Source organism: Sciurus carolinensis, chromosome 1 (genome assembly GCF_902686445.1).
Source record: "Sciurus carolinensis chromosome 1, mSciCar1.2, whole genome shotgun sequence".
Taxonomy (NCBI): domain Eukaryota; kingdom Metazoa; phylum Chordata; class Mammalia; order Rodentia; family Sciuridae; genus Sciurus; species Sciurus carolinensis.
In genome coordinates, this window is record NC_062213.1 from 168,708,347 (window position 1) to 168,724,310 (window position 15,964).

At 34.0% G+C, this 15,964-nt stretch overlaps 1 protein-coding gene and 1 pseudogene across 2 annotated transcripts in view; both read left to right on the forward strand.

Moving 5' to 3' along the window:
* Window positions 1-15,964, forward strand: part of Eps15 (epidermal growth factor receptor pathway substrate 15) — a 132,184-nt gene that overhangs the window by 49,583 nt on the left and 66,637 nt on the right. Inside the window, exons 9-12 of one of the 2 annotated variants that reach the window (XM_047549323.1) lie at window positions 878-1,078; window positions 1,905-2,050; window positions 3,989-4,145; window positions 12,272-12,357. In XM_047549323.1, coding sequence (XP_047405279.1) covers window positions 878-1,078; window positions 1,905-2,050; window positions 3,989-4,145; window positions 12,272-12,357 — 590 coding nt within the window. The remainder of the gene's footprint in view (window positions 1-877; window positions 1,079-1,904; window positions 2,051-3,988; window positions 4,146-12,271; window positions 12,358-15,964) is intronic. The other variant, XM_047549330.1, reaches the window with a different exon arrangement.
* Window positions 4,356-6,975, forward strand: LOC124990404 (calcium-independent phospholipase A2-gamma-like; annotated as a pseudogene).

The window sequence follows — 15,964 nt, forward strand, 5'->3', positions numbered from 1 at the left end:
TACATGTATTCTTCTGATATGCCATCTCCAGGCTGATAAGAGTCTATAGTTGTCTTGGGGGGGAAATTTTGTTCTTTCTTGCAGAAAGGAGAAGGGACACCTTTGTAAACTTATGTTCTTCTTGTAAGCACATTAGTGGGAGAGCAGAGAAATTTTTCTTTTCTTTCTTTCTTTCTTTTTTTTTTTTTTTTTGGTATTTGCTGCTTCTCAGTTGCCTTCAGCCCAAAATAATCCTTATACTAAAGTGGCATGTTTGCAGTTGACATATTCTGTCACCTTCAACTGCCCAGCAGCAATGTATGACAGCACCTGTTTCCCCACAGTTTAGATAACAAAATATATTATGAAACTTTGTATTTTTGCCAGTGAGGTGGAAAATGGTATTTACTATAACTTGTAGTTTTCTTATTAAGAGTGAAATTAAACTTATTTTTGTATGTTAAAGGATGGGCCATTTATAGTATTTAGTTTTATTTAAAATATCTTTACACTTTATTTTTTTTTGTTGGACTTAAGGTCATCTTTTCTTAATTTCTAGTAGCACTTTATATATTTGGGAATTACTTCTTCCTTTGTAGATACTATCTCCCCCATTATCATTTGCTTTTGTCATTGCAGTAACTTTAGTTAAAGGGTGTGTATCTAAACTTTTTGCTTTTTGGACTATTTTCCTAAATATTGCTTAGCTTTGATTACTTTTCTTCCTCCTTCCTTTCATTTCTTCCTCTTTTTCTCTTACTTTCCCTACAAGCCTTATTTCTTAAAAAAGAATTTGAGACAGCTTGAAGATGATTTGTTGTTGAACAATGGTCAACTCAGTGGGTAAATGTTGTTAAATGATTTTAATGTATATGATCCTGGTTCATCTTTTTTGAAGGCTATGTTTTTGGTATACTGCGCATTGGAGAAAGAACCTGTGCCAATGGTCTTGCCTCCAGCCTTGGTACCACCTTCTAAGAGAAAAACGGTCAGTATATCAGGCTCTATGCGGTTGATCCCCTCTTCAGCATCAGCCAAGGAATCTTACCACTCCTTACCACCTGTAGGCATTTTACCTACCAGAGCACCATTAAGACAGGTATAGATTTATCAGTGTTAAAGGATTTTTCTTTTAACAAAGTGCATGTCACTTAACAGTTGATTACTTTATAAAGATAGAGGAAACAGTTAAAGGGATTGAAGACTTAGAGCTGCCTCTGGTTGCATCTACGTAATGAGATGTTCCAGAGGAGACATATTCCTTTATATTGCCTTAGCTCATATGTAAAGCTCAGTGTTTCGTTGATTGTACCTTGATCTGCCTGGAATTGGAGATGGAAGATGCTAGGTGCTAACTTGGCATGCTTGCCCTGGCATAATTAATATTTGTTTTTGCGTAATCTTTAGTTAACTCTTGACTCTTGGGGATTTAATTATCCAATTCTGCTTTGTCCATGACCTTTTTCTCCCTCTGACCTGTCTCTTGTCAGGTTGATTAAAACAAAGAGATGAAAGGATATGCAAATTGACCAGTTTGGCTATAGTTAATAATGCTGAATGCAGCTATAGAAAATGAAGATTGAGAATCATTTGAATATTTTATTTCCCAGTTACTTTTATTAATGTGGGATTTCCTAGGTCAAGAGTTAACTATGCTTGAATTTACTCATTATTTAAAAGAAAAAAAAAAGTTAAAATGGGCATCTATATGTATAGTCCCTTCTGATCTGTATTTTTCTTATTTTCTCTTCACTACAGCATTTTGGTTACTATATGATGAAAGTGATACACTGTTGTGGCTAGTGGAATAGACTTGTTTAGAATTTGTGATAGTTATTGTCAGGAGTGAACAATGAGTTCACAATGAGTGACACTTCAAAGTTGGTTTATTTTTGGCCGAAATACTGTTTTTCTCCCCTTTCTAGTGGGTTGTATCCCCTGCAGAAAAAGCCAAGTATGATGAAATCTTCCTGAAAACTGATAAGGATATGGATGGATTTGTATCAGGATTGGAGGTCCGTGAAATATTCTTGAAAACAGGGTTACCGTCTACCTTACTAGCCCATATTTGGTAAGACCTTATTTTATTTAAAGGGATTTTTTAAAAAAATATGGATTTGTATGATCTCTAGTTTTGTGCATGCTTATTTTTAGTCATTTTTGCAAACAGGATAGTTTTGTTTTCAGAGTTCTTTCTAGAGAGAATTTTAAATCTGAAGAGTTCTTCTGAGAAATGGACGAAAGCTTGCAAATAGTTTACCTGAAATTTTATAAGATTGACAGTATCAATTGTTATTAGACTGTTAAAATTCACCATTTGTTTTTCTCAAACTTAAAATTTAAAAAAACATTTTTTTAATCATTAATGAATATTTTATTTATTTATATGTGGTGCTGGGGTCAGACTTAAAATTTTAACAGGTTGAAAATATATGAAATATAAACAATATAAGAAACAGTATCTTTAAGACCTACTTTTATAATTCTATAGGGTATATGTATACTTTCACACTTTATTTAACACACTTGGTCATTAAAAAATACAAATCCTCTGCTCAGAATGGTGTTGCATGCTTGAAATCCCAGCTACTTGGGAGGCTGAGGCAGTTAAGAGCACAAGTTCAAAACCAACCTGGGCAACTAAGCAAGACCTATCTCTGAAAAAAAAAAAAACCAAAAACAAAAAACAAACGAAAATCAGGCCCAGGGAATGGCATTTGGGACATAGCTGAGTAGTAAAGCACTTGCCTGGCTTGTGTAAGGCCATGGGTTCAGTGTCCAGTACCCCCCACTACTCCCACATAAGACACAACTCAGTGTATTTATTTTTTGTTCTTCTTTTATTTGCTCTTTTTGGACTGAGGGTTTTAAATGAATTTAACATTAAATGTGGTAGTGTATATGAGCATGCTTTGTAGTGTGCCTGCTATCAATCCAGCTAACTATACCAAGAAGTAATTTTGAGGTTTTCAAGAGGCAGCAAGATACCATAAGTGAAACCAAATAGTTGCAAAGTGAAACTTAGAAAAGAGCTGAACAGGGTGATAGATATAGTAGTTTGGGAACAAGTACCCAAACTGGAAAGATTGAACATGCATAATTAACTTTTGATAAATAGTAGCTGTTACAGATGGGGTTGGCATTTTGTGTAGACTTTTAATGGATCTAATCTTTAATTCTCATAGTAACCTTATAGGATGTGTTTTATCTCCATTTTATAGATGAGGAAACTAAAACTTCAAGAGGTTAAAAACTTGGTTCAGATAACAATAAGGAAATAAATAGAAAAGCTGGAATTTAAAGTCTGTTTGATACTGCGACCTATAGTCTTTTCATCAGGCCACACTGCCTCTCAAATAATTTAACATATTGGGACTTTTTATTTATTAAGTCACATCTTAATAAATGAATGAGTCAAAGAAAGAAAGAATAGAATGAAATATTTTCTCTTCAAGTGATTTTGTAAAGCTTTCCAGATGGCTGCCTTCTCCTCAGTGTGATCTCCATTTGCAGCTGTTCCTTCTGCTTTGGCTTGGGGATCTTTGTATCCTCCTACTTCAAGAATTTCAGGAAGCAAGCTGACATGGAAATTTTTCCTTGTTTTGGATTTGTTAAAGTGCCATTAATGAACTAAATTTATTGAGACTTAGGTTTCATCTTTAACATCTTATAAACTTAAAAAATTGGGGAGTTGGAAATATTGGGATTCTTTGGCCCACCACAGTGTTTACACTGTAGTGGTTCTGGAACATAATGAGAAAGCACAAAGTAAACCAAATTAGAGAGACCCCTTTTGAACATTAGGCTGAATATTCTCATTTTACTATTTTATCTGATCTATCTCTTCTAGCATTTGAGTGAATTTTAGACAGACTGCAAGTTGGTATGACTCTCTTCTTAAAAATTCAACTGTTTTTAAAAAGGTACATAGTTGGATTATTTTTTCTCCTTGATTTTTAGGATGGTAGTTGTAGTTTTTATATGTTGTTCATTTTGTTTATTTGTACAGGGCATTATGTGACACAAAGGACTGTGGAAAACTTTCAAAGGATCAGTTTGCCTTGGCTTTTCATTTAATCAATCAAAAGTTAGTAAAGGGTGTTGATCCTCCTCACATTCTTAGTCCTGAGATGATTCCACCATCAGACAGGACCAGTTTGCAAAAGGTAAGACAGCTTGCACAGTCTCTGGTGGGTAGACCCGAACGGCCTGTGCGTCACTTCCGTTGGGGTGGGGTGAAGCTGAGGGGATGGAGCTCCGCCTGCTGGGCCTGTTTGTGCTGGATGCTCAACTGATGGGGGCCGGCCAGAGTGGACATCAATGCCGGGAAGAGTCGAGTCTCCACAGCCGCCGGTGATTGCGGCCTGCATCCTGTAATGCACGAAGTCTTTAAAAAAAAAAACAAGCAGCTGCATTTTGGGTACTCACCCAAACATTTCTGGAGGATAGGCCATATCAGTCTACAAAGAGGTTTCCATGCGAGCAAAGTAAGATGTAAATGGGCCAAAAAATTTCTGGAGGATAGGCCATATCAGTCTACAAAGAGGTTTCCATGCCAGCAAAGTAAGATGTAAATGGGCCACAAATGAAACATTCTTGGAGTAAGCACTGTTACTCCCCAAGCAACCATAGTTTACATATTGGAATTTTGAAACTTAGTACTTCTGCTCCTAAGGGACTTACAAAAGTAAGCATTCATACATCCTGTATTAAATGTACTTTGAACTCTGTTTCAAAGGCTGTTTTTGGTAATCAAAATGAAATGATTTCACGGTTAGCTCAATTTAAGCCAAGCTCTCGAATATTAAGAAAAGTATCAGATGGTGGCTGGTTAAAACAGAAAACTTTTAAACAAGTCATCAAATCTGTGAAAAAATATAGTGATAAATCAGCAGAAGAGTCTTGTTGCAGAAGAAAAAAGTCACGTTGCAGATACAGAAGATATAGGAAAACAAAGCCTTTTTTGTTACACAACTAGTATAACCACAAAATTTGGAGAGTCATTCTACTTTTTATCAAATCATATTAATTCATACTTCAACGTGAGGAAAAATTGTCTCCAAAAAAAGGAAAATAAACATTTTCAGGATAAATCAAAACTTGAAGGTGAAAAGAAGTCCCTTTCTCCAGATCCTGGCATCCTTACTGATAAACCAGGCTCTGAATATTCCATAGATTCTATGGACAAGCCTGCAAGTCCAAGTGGAACGCCCGAAGTTCTTCCAGTTTCTACTAAACAGAGTATTGCTAACTTTCTCTCTCGACCCACTGAAGGTGTACAAGCTCTGGTAGGTGGTTATATTTGTGGACTTGTCCCCAAATTAAAGTATGACTCAAAGAGTCAGCAAGAAGAACAGGAAAATCCTACTAAAACTGAGCAGGCTATCAGCAAAGACAAAACTCCTGAGGAGAAAAAGCACTTGTCTCTTCAGCGAGAAAAGATTATTGCAAGATTGAGTATTGATAACAGAACCCGGGCATTGGTTCAGGCATTAAGAAGAACTGCTGACCCAAAGCTCTGCATTACTAGGGTTGAATAACTAACTTTTCATCTTCTAGAATTTCCTGAAGGAAAAGGAGTGGCTGTTAAGGAAAAAATTATTCCATATTTATTACAACTTAGACAAATTAAGGATGAAACTCTTCAGGCTGCAGTAAGAGAAATTTTGGCCTTAATTGGCTATGTGGATCCTGTGAAAGGGAGGGGTATCCGAATTCTCATAATTGATGGTGGAGGAACGAGGGGTGTTGTTGCTCTTCAGACACTAAGGAAATTAGTTGAACTTACACAGAAGCCAGTTCATCAGCTCTTTGATTGTATTTGTGGAGTAAGCACAGGAGCCATATTAGCTTTCATGTTGGGATTGTTCCACATGCCCTTGGACGAATGTGAAGAACTTTATTGAAAATTAGGATCTGATGTATTTTCACAAAATGTCATTGTTGAGACAGTCAAAATGAGTTGGAGCTATGCATTTTATGACAGTCAAACATGGGAAAAGATTCTTAAGGATAGAATGGATTCTGCACTAATGATTGAAACCCTACATGCCCTAAGGTAGCTGCTGTAAGTACCATAGTTAACAGAGGGATAACGCCAAAAGTCTTTGTGTTCAGAAACTATGGTTATTTTCCTGGAATCAACTCATTATTTGGGAGGCTGTCCATATAAAATGTGGCAGGCCTTTCGAGCCTCATCAGCTGCTCCACGCTACTTTGCAGAATACACATTGGGAAATGATCTTCATCAAGATGGAGGTTTACTTCTGAATAACCCTTCAGCATTAGCAATGCATGAGTGTAAATGTCTTTGGCCGGATGTCCCACTGGAGTGCATAGTATCCCTGGGCACTGGACGTTACGAGAGTGATGTGAGAAATACTACGACATACACGAACCTGAAAACCAAACTTTCTAATGTTATCAACAGTGCTACAGACACAGAAGAAGTCCATATAATGCTTGATGGCCTATTACCCCCTGACACCTATTTTAGATTCAACCCTGTTATGTGTGAAAACATACCTCTTGATGAAAGTCAAAATGAAGAACTGGATCAGCTGCAGTTGGAAGGGATGAAGTATATAGAAAGAAACGAACAAAAAATGAAAAAAATTGCAAAAATATTAAGTCAAGAAAAAACAACTCTGCAGAAAATTAATGATTGGATAAAGTTAAAAACTGACATGTATGAAGGTCTTCTATTCTTTTCAGAATTGTGATGAGCATATGCATATGTTCTCAAAAAGAAGGCCTGTTCAGAAGATCCACTGAATTCAGTAAGGAATTGTGGGGTTCAATACCAGTTAACTTTGAAATACTTATGAATTCTGGGGAATCCTGAAAATGACAGTGCTTTGAGGAGTTTGCACAGTACAGAAATATGCTTGGTTACAGAATTCACATGGGAATTAGGTTTTTTAAGATGTTAACAGTTAACTAAGCTTTAGGAATTTTATTATTGTTCTATTTAGTTTTAGTAGATGTTGGTATTAAATTGTTTGATGTTTGAAAATTTATTAATACATGTGCCAAACAAGAAACTAAGAATATCATATTATACTTTGTATTTTTGCTTTCAGTCATCATAATCATGTTGAATTCATGTGATCATTGATTTTCTTTCATGTAGGAAAGTTAATTTTTTCTTACACCTACTTATGTTTTCATTAGCTGTGTTCTACAATCCACATGCTCCCTTTTACTGTAATATCATCTAAATAGATGCAGAAAATGAAATTTTCTGTATTAAAATACTTTTACATTTGAAATAAGCAGACACTGTTTTCTATTCAAAATTTACTTATTTCAACATTGTTTGGTTAAAAAAGATAGGTGATGTTCCAATGGGCCACCTTTTCCCCCTGAAATTTGAAGATGATAATGTGTGTTTACCTTTCTAGTTCTAGCTTTAACTTATGTGTTGTTACAAAATTAATTGTTTGAAGTTACTGAGAAAATATTCCTATCATTAACAAAAATAAATTATTGAAATAATAAAAAAAAAGGTAAGACAACTTAAAAGAAAATCTGAATGCATTAATAGAAAGGAACAAGTGTTATGTCAAATTATAGAGTTGATTTGGATGGAATAGTAAAAAAATGTATCTGGCTAATAGCATAGTACTACCCAGTTGATGGTTTAGTTGGTGCCTACAAATATACTCATGTGTCTTGTATAACACCCTTAGTCTGTGTATTGTTTACCCAGCTATTCATTACATATATGACAACTATATTTTCCAATCTTAAATTAGAAAAATTCAGTCTTATTTTTCCCTTCATGGATTTGTGAATTAATTTTTATGAATAAAGTATGAAAACTAAATAACAGCTATTAAATTTTGGGGTTGAATTTGATGATTCATTTTTAAAGAAAACAATACAAATTGGAAAAAAATTCTAGGAGATGATGATTGCTTGGTGTCAACTTTATAATCAGAAACCTTTAAGAAAACATTTTGTTGAGTATGCATTTGTGTGTAATTTGCCATAGATGACCCTTCCTGAGTTTGCATATCTGAACAGCTAAAAGCAAGGTTTAGTTATTTTGGGTTTCTGGCCAGTAGTGGGAATTTTCAAAACTTCAACATTTTAACCATATTGTGCTTTGATTTTTCTCACCTTGTCTAGAAACCCTTCCTTGCATATTGCAATTATGATCAATCTTGATTTATAATAGACCTTTAGAAGAACTTGTATGGGACTGGGGTTGTAGCTCAGTGGTAGAGTGCTTGCCTAGCACGTGAGGCACCACATAAAAAAATAAATAAATAAAATAAAGGTATTGTGTTCACCTACAACTAAAAAATATCTTTTAAAAAAGTACTTGCATACTGTAGTGTCCTTTTGCCTTTAAAAATAAACGTGCTGCGTAACGTAACGTATCTGTGGTCCTAGCCAATGGGGAGGCTGCGGTGGGATGATCTCTTGAACTCAGGTGTTCAAGGCCAGCCTGGGCAACATAGCAAGACTCTGCTCAAACAAAATAAAACAAAAACAAAAACTATATTTAAATCTTTAAATCTCTTATGAACTGTAAAGTAACCATTAGTGTGGTAATTCTTCAGGATTATTTAAAATAGGAGTTGTCAAATGTGTGTTATGTATAAAGAGGTTCTCTCAAATATCAGTATAAAATGAGTGAAAGGAAGATGAATTGAGTAGAGGAAGGAGAATGGGGGAAAGGAGGAGGGGAGGGCAAACAGCGGGGTGGGGTGTAGGGAGTGGTGATGTGATGTGAATTGAAATCAAATTCTGTGCATCATATTTTCTCAAGTTTAACCCCCCCTCAACTACTAGGCATATCTATAATGCTGTAATTTAAAAGAATCAATATAATGTTTTGGTTTTGCATTAATTTTGTAACATGGGTTTAAAAATTCCATTTTAACATAATAAAAGTCAAAATTGGACTTTCCCCCCTAAGTAAATGAAATGAAATTTGCTGCCTCCAGCTATAGAGTTACTTATAGGAGTATTTGTTCTTTTTTTTTTTTTTAAATATCTTTTTAGTTGGCAATGAACCTTTATCTTATTTATTTATATGTGGTGCTGAGAATACAGCCCAGTGCTTTGCACATGCTGGGCAAGTGCTCTGCCACTGAGCCACAACCCCAGCCCCTGTTCTTATTTTTAATAAAATAAATTTGATTATCTGTTTTATGAGGGTTTTGTTTTGGTGGGAGGGACAGTACTTTGTGAAAGTTTTTTTAAGAAATGTAACATTTAAAAATATATATATTTTTTGCTGTCAGTGGACTTTATTTGTTTATACGAGGTGCTGAGAATCAAACTCAGTGCCTTACGCATGCTAAGCAAGCACTCTACAACTGAGCCACAACCCCAGCTCCTACTTTGTGAATTTTTAAAGATTATTTTTGATGTATGACAGGGGTTCCCTTAGTTGTGGAGAAGTGTAATAGTGATGCCACCAAGAAAGATAAAAGATTTTTAAATTTGTATTTATGCCCTGTGCTATATGACTGTATTTCAGTTATAGAATACTGTGTTGTTTTATTCTCACACATTTAGATTTTTTTTCCATGACTCCTTTGTATTGTAATCTACTAAGACTTCCACCAAAACAAAATTAAGAGAGATTTCTGAAGGAAATTGTGTTTGTTCTTTGAATTCTCTATAATGTTAGTAGACACTTGAAGTTGCATCTGGGTATACAGTTTTTAATTTAGTAGGTTTATCTGAAGTCTGTTCACTAGAGCATAGACACCTTTGTCTATTTTGTCTGTTTTGTGTCAGATATCACAATATTCATTGAAATGGGATTTTATTACTGTTGTCTTATTTGTTAACCAAAAAAATTAATCCTAAAAATGAAAATTGGCATTCATTTTTCCTTTCAGATCATACCTTTTCTCTTTATATTCAATTTTTTTAAGTACTGCATTTTTTTTTTTTTTTTGCAACTTTTTAAGTACTGCATTTTTTTGAATGCTGCTTTCCTTTCTGTTTTTTCTAGTTTGGACTGTTTTTTCCATTCTGCAGCACTGTCACCTTTCTTGTACTGTCAGTTTCTTAACTCTACTCTCCCTCAAGGTTAGAACTTTATTTGATGCCATTTTTTTTTTAACCTTATAATTTTTGGTTCGTGATACATTTTGAAATTAGAAGTTTTTTGTGATCAAAGATGATGCAGAGAAAATACCTAATATGCTTGATATTGCATATTACTTGCTCCTTATGTATTTTAGCGTGTCTTCCGTAGACTCTGATCCACTTAAAATCACCAATGTGGAATTTTTGTGTAATGCACAAAATAGGGTGAGAGAAAATATATTGAAAGAAGGTTTACAAATTACATTTTTCTTCAAATACCTTTCATATGTTTTATATAATAATAGCTGAACTTTTTTCCATGCTTGTTAGTTGCATGCCATTCTAGTCATCGAAGGTATTACCTTTTACTTATTTGAGGTAAAACCAATTTGTCTCTTTCTGTCTTCTTATTTAATGATATTTTAATAGGAAAGATGGTCAAAGATGAGTCACTTGTAATTTAGAGTGACAGAAGAGGTGTGAAAGTCATGTGTTTTTTGATATGCTTACACCTCTGATAGGAAATTTCTCAGTAGCATTTATGTGGTAGAAGTTACTCTAGGTGATTGAAGTGAGACCAAGTGCTGTTTTTTTCATTTTATTTACCTGTTCAGTTGTCTGGTGTGGCTTAGCTAACAGGTCAAGTTTAAACAGTTATAATTCTAGCGAATAACTGTCACATTCAGAAATCTACTTTAATACTTCTAATTTAATATGGCATTAATAAGGGCCTGTGTCAGTGAAGAACAGTAAAACAGTTAAAGGATATATTTGATATAAATCTATAATATAAAATTGAAAGTATTGTTAATTGAATCCTCATAGATGAATTTTGATATTGATAGTCAAAACAAAACATTAACAATAAAAATGCAGTATGGCATTAAAAAGCATAGAAGGAATTACTTTCCAAATTTTATTGATCATCAAGTTTACTTTTAACATAATGATTTCATGTACTTAAATGATCTTGACATCCAGGTGCCAAGGGGTATAGTGTAAAATGGCACTTGAATTTAATCAGAAGATTCTTGATTTACCTGTTAGCGGGGTTCAACTTTGAGCAGCCATTAATCTGTTTCCTTAGCTCTAATATGGAGTTAACAGTATCTGCCCTATCTGTCTACCTAACAACCCACTTTTTGTATTAGTTTTGAGAATTGACCAATGGATGAAATTATAAATGGCCATGTAAATGTGAAGTGTGGGATATTGTGAACTCTTAGGTTTCTTTCTTTGTTGTGCAAGTTGATGACATAAGTTCATAAGAATGTAATTTTTAATACTACTAAGTTTTATATTTTACTAATAAGGTCATCAATATATCTTAGGTTTCACATGTTTAAGCATCACATTTAACATTTCCTAAATGTGATTATTTTGTTATTTGTTAGTCTTGTTGTAGCACTGGGTATAAGTCAAGTGTTTAAAGGAATAGTTATTTTTTGCCTGCCTTCAACTAGCCTTATAGGACCTCAGTGATAGTTTACAAAGGAGATACATTTCATTTAATTTGTTAAGTGGGCAGGGCAGAGATTATTTCTCTCTTACAGGTAAAGATCATGTAGCTAGTAAAATAGCAGAGCTGAGAATAAAGCAGAATTTTCTAACTGCAAGTATCATTTAGGGACCAATTTTGGTACCTTCATTATTGAAAGAAAACCTTATGTAAAGGATATCATATATAAAGGCAGTTTCATATGTGGTGATACTAATATTTACCATAGAACATACCTGAACAGTTTGTTTTACTTTAAATAGACACCAAAAAATATTTAACCAAAGTAAAATATTTATTGAACTGAACTAAATCAACCATTATAATTCTGAGATTCAACAAAAAATTGTGTACTTATTCAGTGTCAAATAATACAATTACAAACAAATCCTCCATCCATTTCCCTGAGAAATTTATACTGTAGTGAATGAATTAGCTTATAAATCTGGTATTTGTTTTACTGCAAAATTCTGCACAGGCCAGAATCAAGTGACAAAAACTTTTGGATGTGAAGTGAGGATACATATTATAGAATAACAACTTTAAGAGGATTTAAGGGAACTTAGTATATAACAATATGATTATACCAGATATGATTTTATCAAATGAATTAAAAGTGTTAGTAATGCAGCAAAATATGTAATACCTTGTATTTGTTTATAGCTTTTAGCATTTTTAGTGCTTAGCCTTATCTAATTTTATAATAACAACGTATAATTGTGAACTTTTTGTTTTCAGAACATCATAGGAGCAAGTCCTGTTGCAGATTTCTCTGCTATTAAGGAACTAGATACTCTTAACAATGAAATAGTTGATCTGCAAAGGTATGTAAACTAAAATTACAGGTGACTTCATATACACATCTGCACAGCATACATGTACAATGTGTATGTGTGTACACACACACACACACACACCCTTCTGTTTCTAATGCATATTTTGGTAAATACTACTTTGTTTATTTTTACCATAATTCTGTCTAAATGGATTTTTTTTTTTTTTTTTTGTGGTGCTGGGGATTGAACCCAGGGCCTTGTGCTTGCAAGATAGCTTGAAATATTTTGCCCTCTAAATGGAATCTTTATGCCTTATTTCATTAAACATGAGGCAACCTTTAATTGCAGGATGTGCTTTTTACCTGCATGAATTTCAGTGACTGACCTTAGTATCATCTATCTCTCTTTTTTTTTTTTTTTTTTTATTGTAAACAAATGGGATACATGTTGTTTCTCTGTTTGATCATCTATCTCTTTGAACAACAAATACGACTTGACGTCCTGTACACAGTCTGGGCAACTTTCGAATGTCATTGGTTAGTTTTGAGTTAATTTGCTTTATACAAATTTGACCAAATTCTTAACTTACTGTTTGAAAATTAGCTTTTGTGTTATTACACAGTCTCTATGCTGTGCTCTGTGGCACACATCTGTAATTCCAGCAACTTGGGAGGCTGAGGCAGGAAGAAGCCAGGTTTGACCATTTAGTGAGATCCTTAGCAACTTAAGGAGATACTGTCTTAAAATAAAAAATAAAAAGAACTAAGGAGATAGCTCAATGGTTAAATTTCCCTGGGTTTATTCTACAGAATCAAAAAAACAAAACAAAACAAAACAAAAAAATAAAAACAAACCTCTAATACAGGAATCTAAAAAGTTTAAAACAAGAACAAGGAAAAGAATTCCTTGGTGATCATGTAGTCGGGTTTCTTACTCATGAAAAAAAAAATCCAAAGTCATATATCAAACCAGAGATAGTGCTTAAACCACATTGAGTAAGTTCAGCATTCTTTCTTTTATACAATTTTGTATCTTATTAAGATTTAAACATTTTCAACTTGGGTTTGAAACAGGAGAAATAATCATTTGGTTACCAATTCTATAATGGAGTTTGGGTTTTATTTTCATATAGTCCATTAACAATTTTGCTTAGTTTGTTTATGTAAGACACATATTATATAGCTATATTTGAATGTTTGTCTTTCTGTACCTATCAAGACTGTGAAAATAGGCACATACCCCAGTGTTGTAAGATTTGCTTTCTTGACTTCCACAGTAGTTCTTTAATGTATAAAATACTTTTCTAGTGAATTTCAATATTAATGAGAGTATCATAAATAAAATGCTCTTGCCTATACTGCAGATTATAATTTGTGTTATATTTGGTCAACTAAGCTTTCAGTAACTTTTAGCAACCATAATGTTAAGTTGTACCAATGTCAGTCTTGTATAGTGAATGAAAGTTAACAATTTAAAAACATCATACTAACATTTTTAACTGTGCTATGAAAGTTAGAGTTTTAAAACCTTGTTAGGGACTGGGTTTGTAGCTCAGTGGTAGAGTTCATCTACAATTAAAAAAAATATTTTAAAAAACCTTGTTATGGAGCTGGGGAAATAGCTCAGTTGGTAGAGTGCTTGCCTTGTAAGCATAAGGCCTTGGGTTCAATCCCTAGCACCACAAAAAAAAAAAAAAACAACTTGTTAGTTTTTAGTTGTAGACACATTCTATAAATGTGTGATACATTTATATGTGATTTTATATTCATGAAAATATTTTCTTTAGGCTTTTATTTTAGGTGAGATTTGTAGTGTAGCAAACTTTCATCATCTGTCAAAGCCAATAATGTCATAATGAATTGCTAAAATTATACTTTTTAAAATTCACTTTTTAAGTGGTTGTATTTGGTCACTAAGGCATCAGTTTATTCCATTATAACCTTGGCTTTCATTATTGTAAATAACTTTTTTTTTTCCTGTGTAAAGTTCCTCCTCTTCTGCATTTTATTTTGTGGTACTGGGTGTTGAACCTGGGGCACTCTTCCACTTTGCTAGATCCCCAGTCCTTTTAATTTTTTAATTTTGAGACAGGATCTCACTAAATTGCTGAGACTGACCTCAAACTTGCAGCTTCCTGAATTGCTGGGATTATAGGCATGCAACACCACATAGCTCTCTTCAGCCTTTAAATCTTTGTTTTATTAATATATCAGGATGTGATGTGTATGACTACAAAACAGGAAAAAAGAATTTAAACAAATTTTGTTTGTGGCATTTACTGAATTGTTATCTGACAAAATATTAGACCCTTTTTCTTTGTTGAGCATCTTATTAATATGCAACTTTATAATACTTCTCTCACTTGATATAATGTATATTCATTATAAACATTTGGGCAGTACAGAAAAGCATGGTGACCATCTCACCCCAATTAGAATGGCAATTATCAAGAACACAAGCAACAATAGGTGTTGGAGAGGATGTGGGGAAAGAGGTACAGTCATACATTGCTGGTGGGGTTGCAAATTAGTGCAGCCACTCTGGAAAGCAGTATGGAGATTCCTCAGAAAGCTTGGAATGGAACCACCATTTGACCCAGCTATACCACTCCTCGGCCTATACCCAAAGGACTTAAAATCAGCATACTACAGAGATACAGCCACATCAGTGTTCATAGCTGCTCAATTCACAATAGCCAGATTGTGGAACCAACCTAGATGCCCTTCAATTGATGAATGGATAAAGAAACTGTGGTATATATATACACTGGAATATTACTCAACCATAAAGAATGATAAAATTATGGCGTTTGCAGGCAAATGGATGAAATTGGAGAATATCATGCTAAGTGAGATAAGCCAATCTCAAAAAACCAAAGAACGAATGATCTCACTGACAAGCGGATGATGACACATAATGGGGGGTTGAAGTGGTTAGTGTTAGGGTTAGGGTTAGGTTTAGGGTTAGGGTTAGGGAGGGTGGCAAGAATGGAGGAAGGAAAAACCTGTATAGAGGAAAAGAGGGGTGGGAGGAGTGGGGGGGGAGGGAAAAAATAACAGAACGAATCAAACAACATTAAACAACATTACCCTATGTAAATTTATGATTACACAAATGGTATGCCTTTACTCCATGTACAAACAGAGAAACAACATGTATCCCATTTGTTTACAATTAAAAAAAAGCATGGTGAAAAGAAGTTTTGCTAGAATAATATTTTGTTTTCCACATTGTACATCAGTGTAAATGTTGAAGGCCATATGTGTAACTTGGGAGTTAGTTGGGCAAAGATTCTTTATTAGGGCTGAGGATGTAGCCCAGTGGCAGATTTCTTGCCTAGCCACAACAAAGAAAACGTTCTTTGTTGCTGGCCAGAAGTGAGACATTGTGTTTTCATCTCTAGTTCCAGATTATTTCTACTAGAAAATATAAAATATTAATAGTTTGAGATGGGATACCTTTTACTTAAGGTAGGAAATGCAGTGGTTGTGATATAATACTCTCATCAAATACCTGGATCTATTGCTAGAGGTCAGGACCTATATTTTTTATTGTCTACTAGTGTTTTCATCTGAATTTCTAGTAAGGCATGACTTCCTAATCTGCCTGACTGCTGTCCTGTGTCTCCCTTTCTCAGTGACATCACCATTCATCT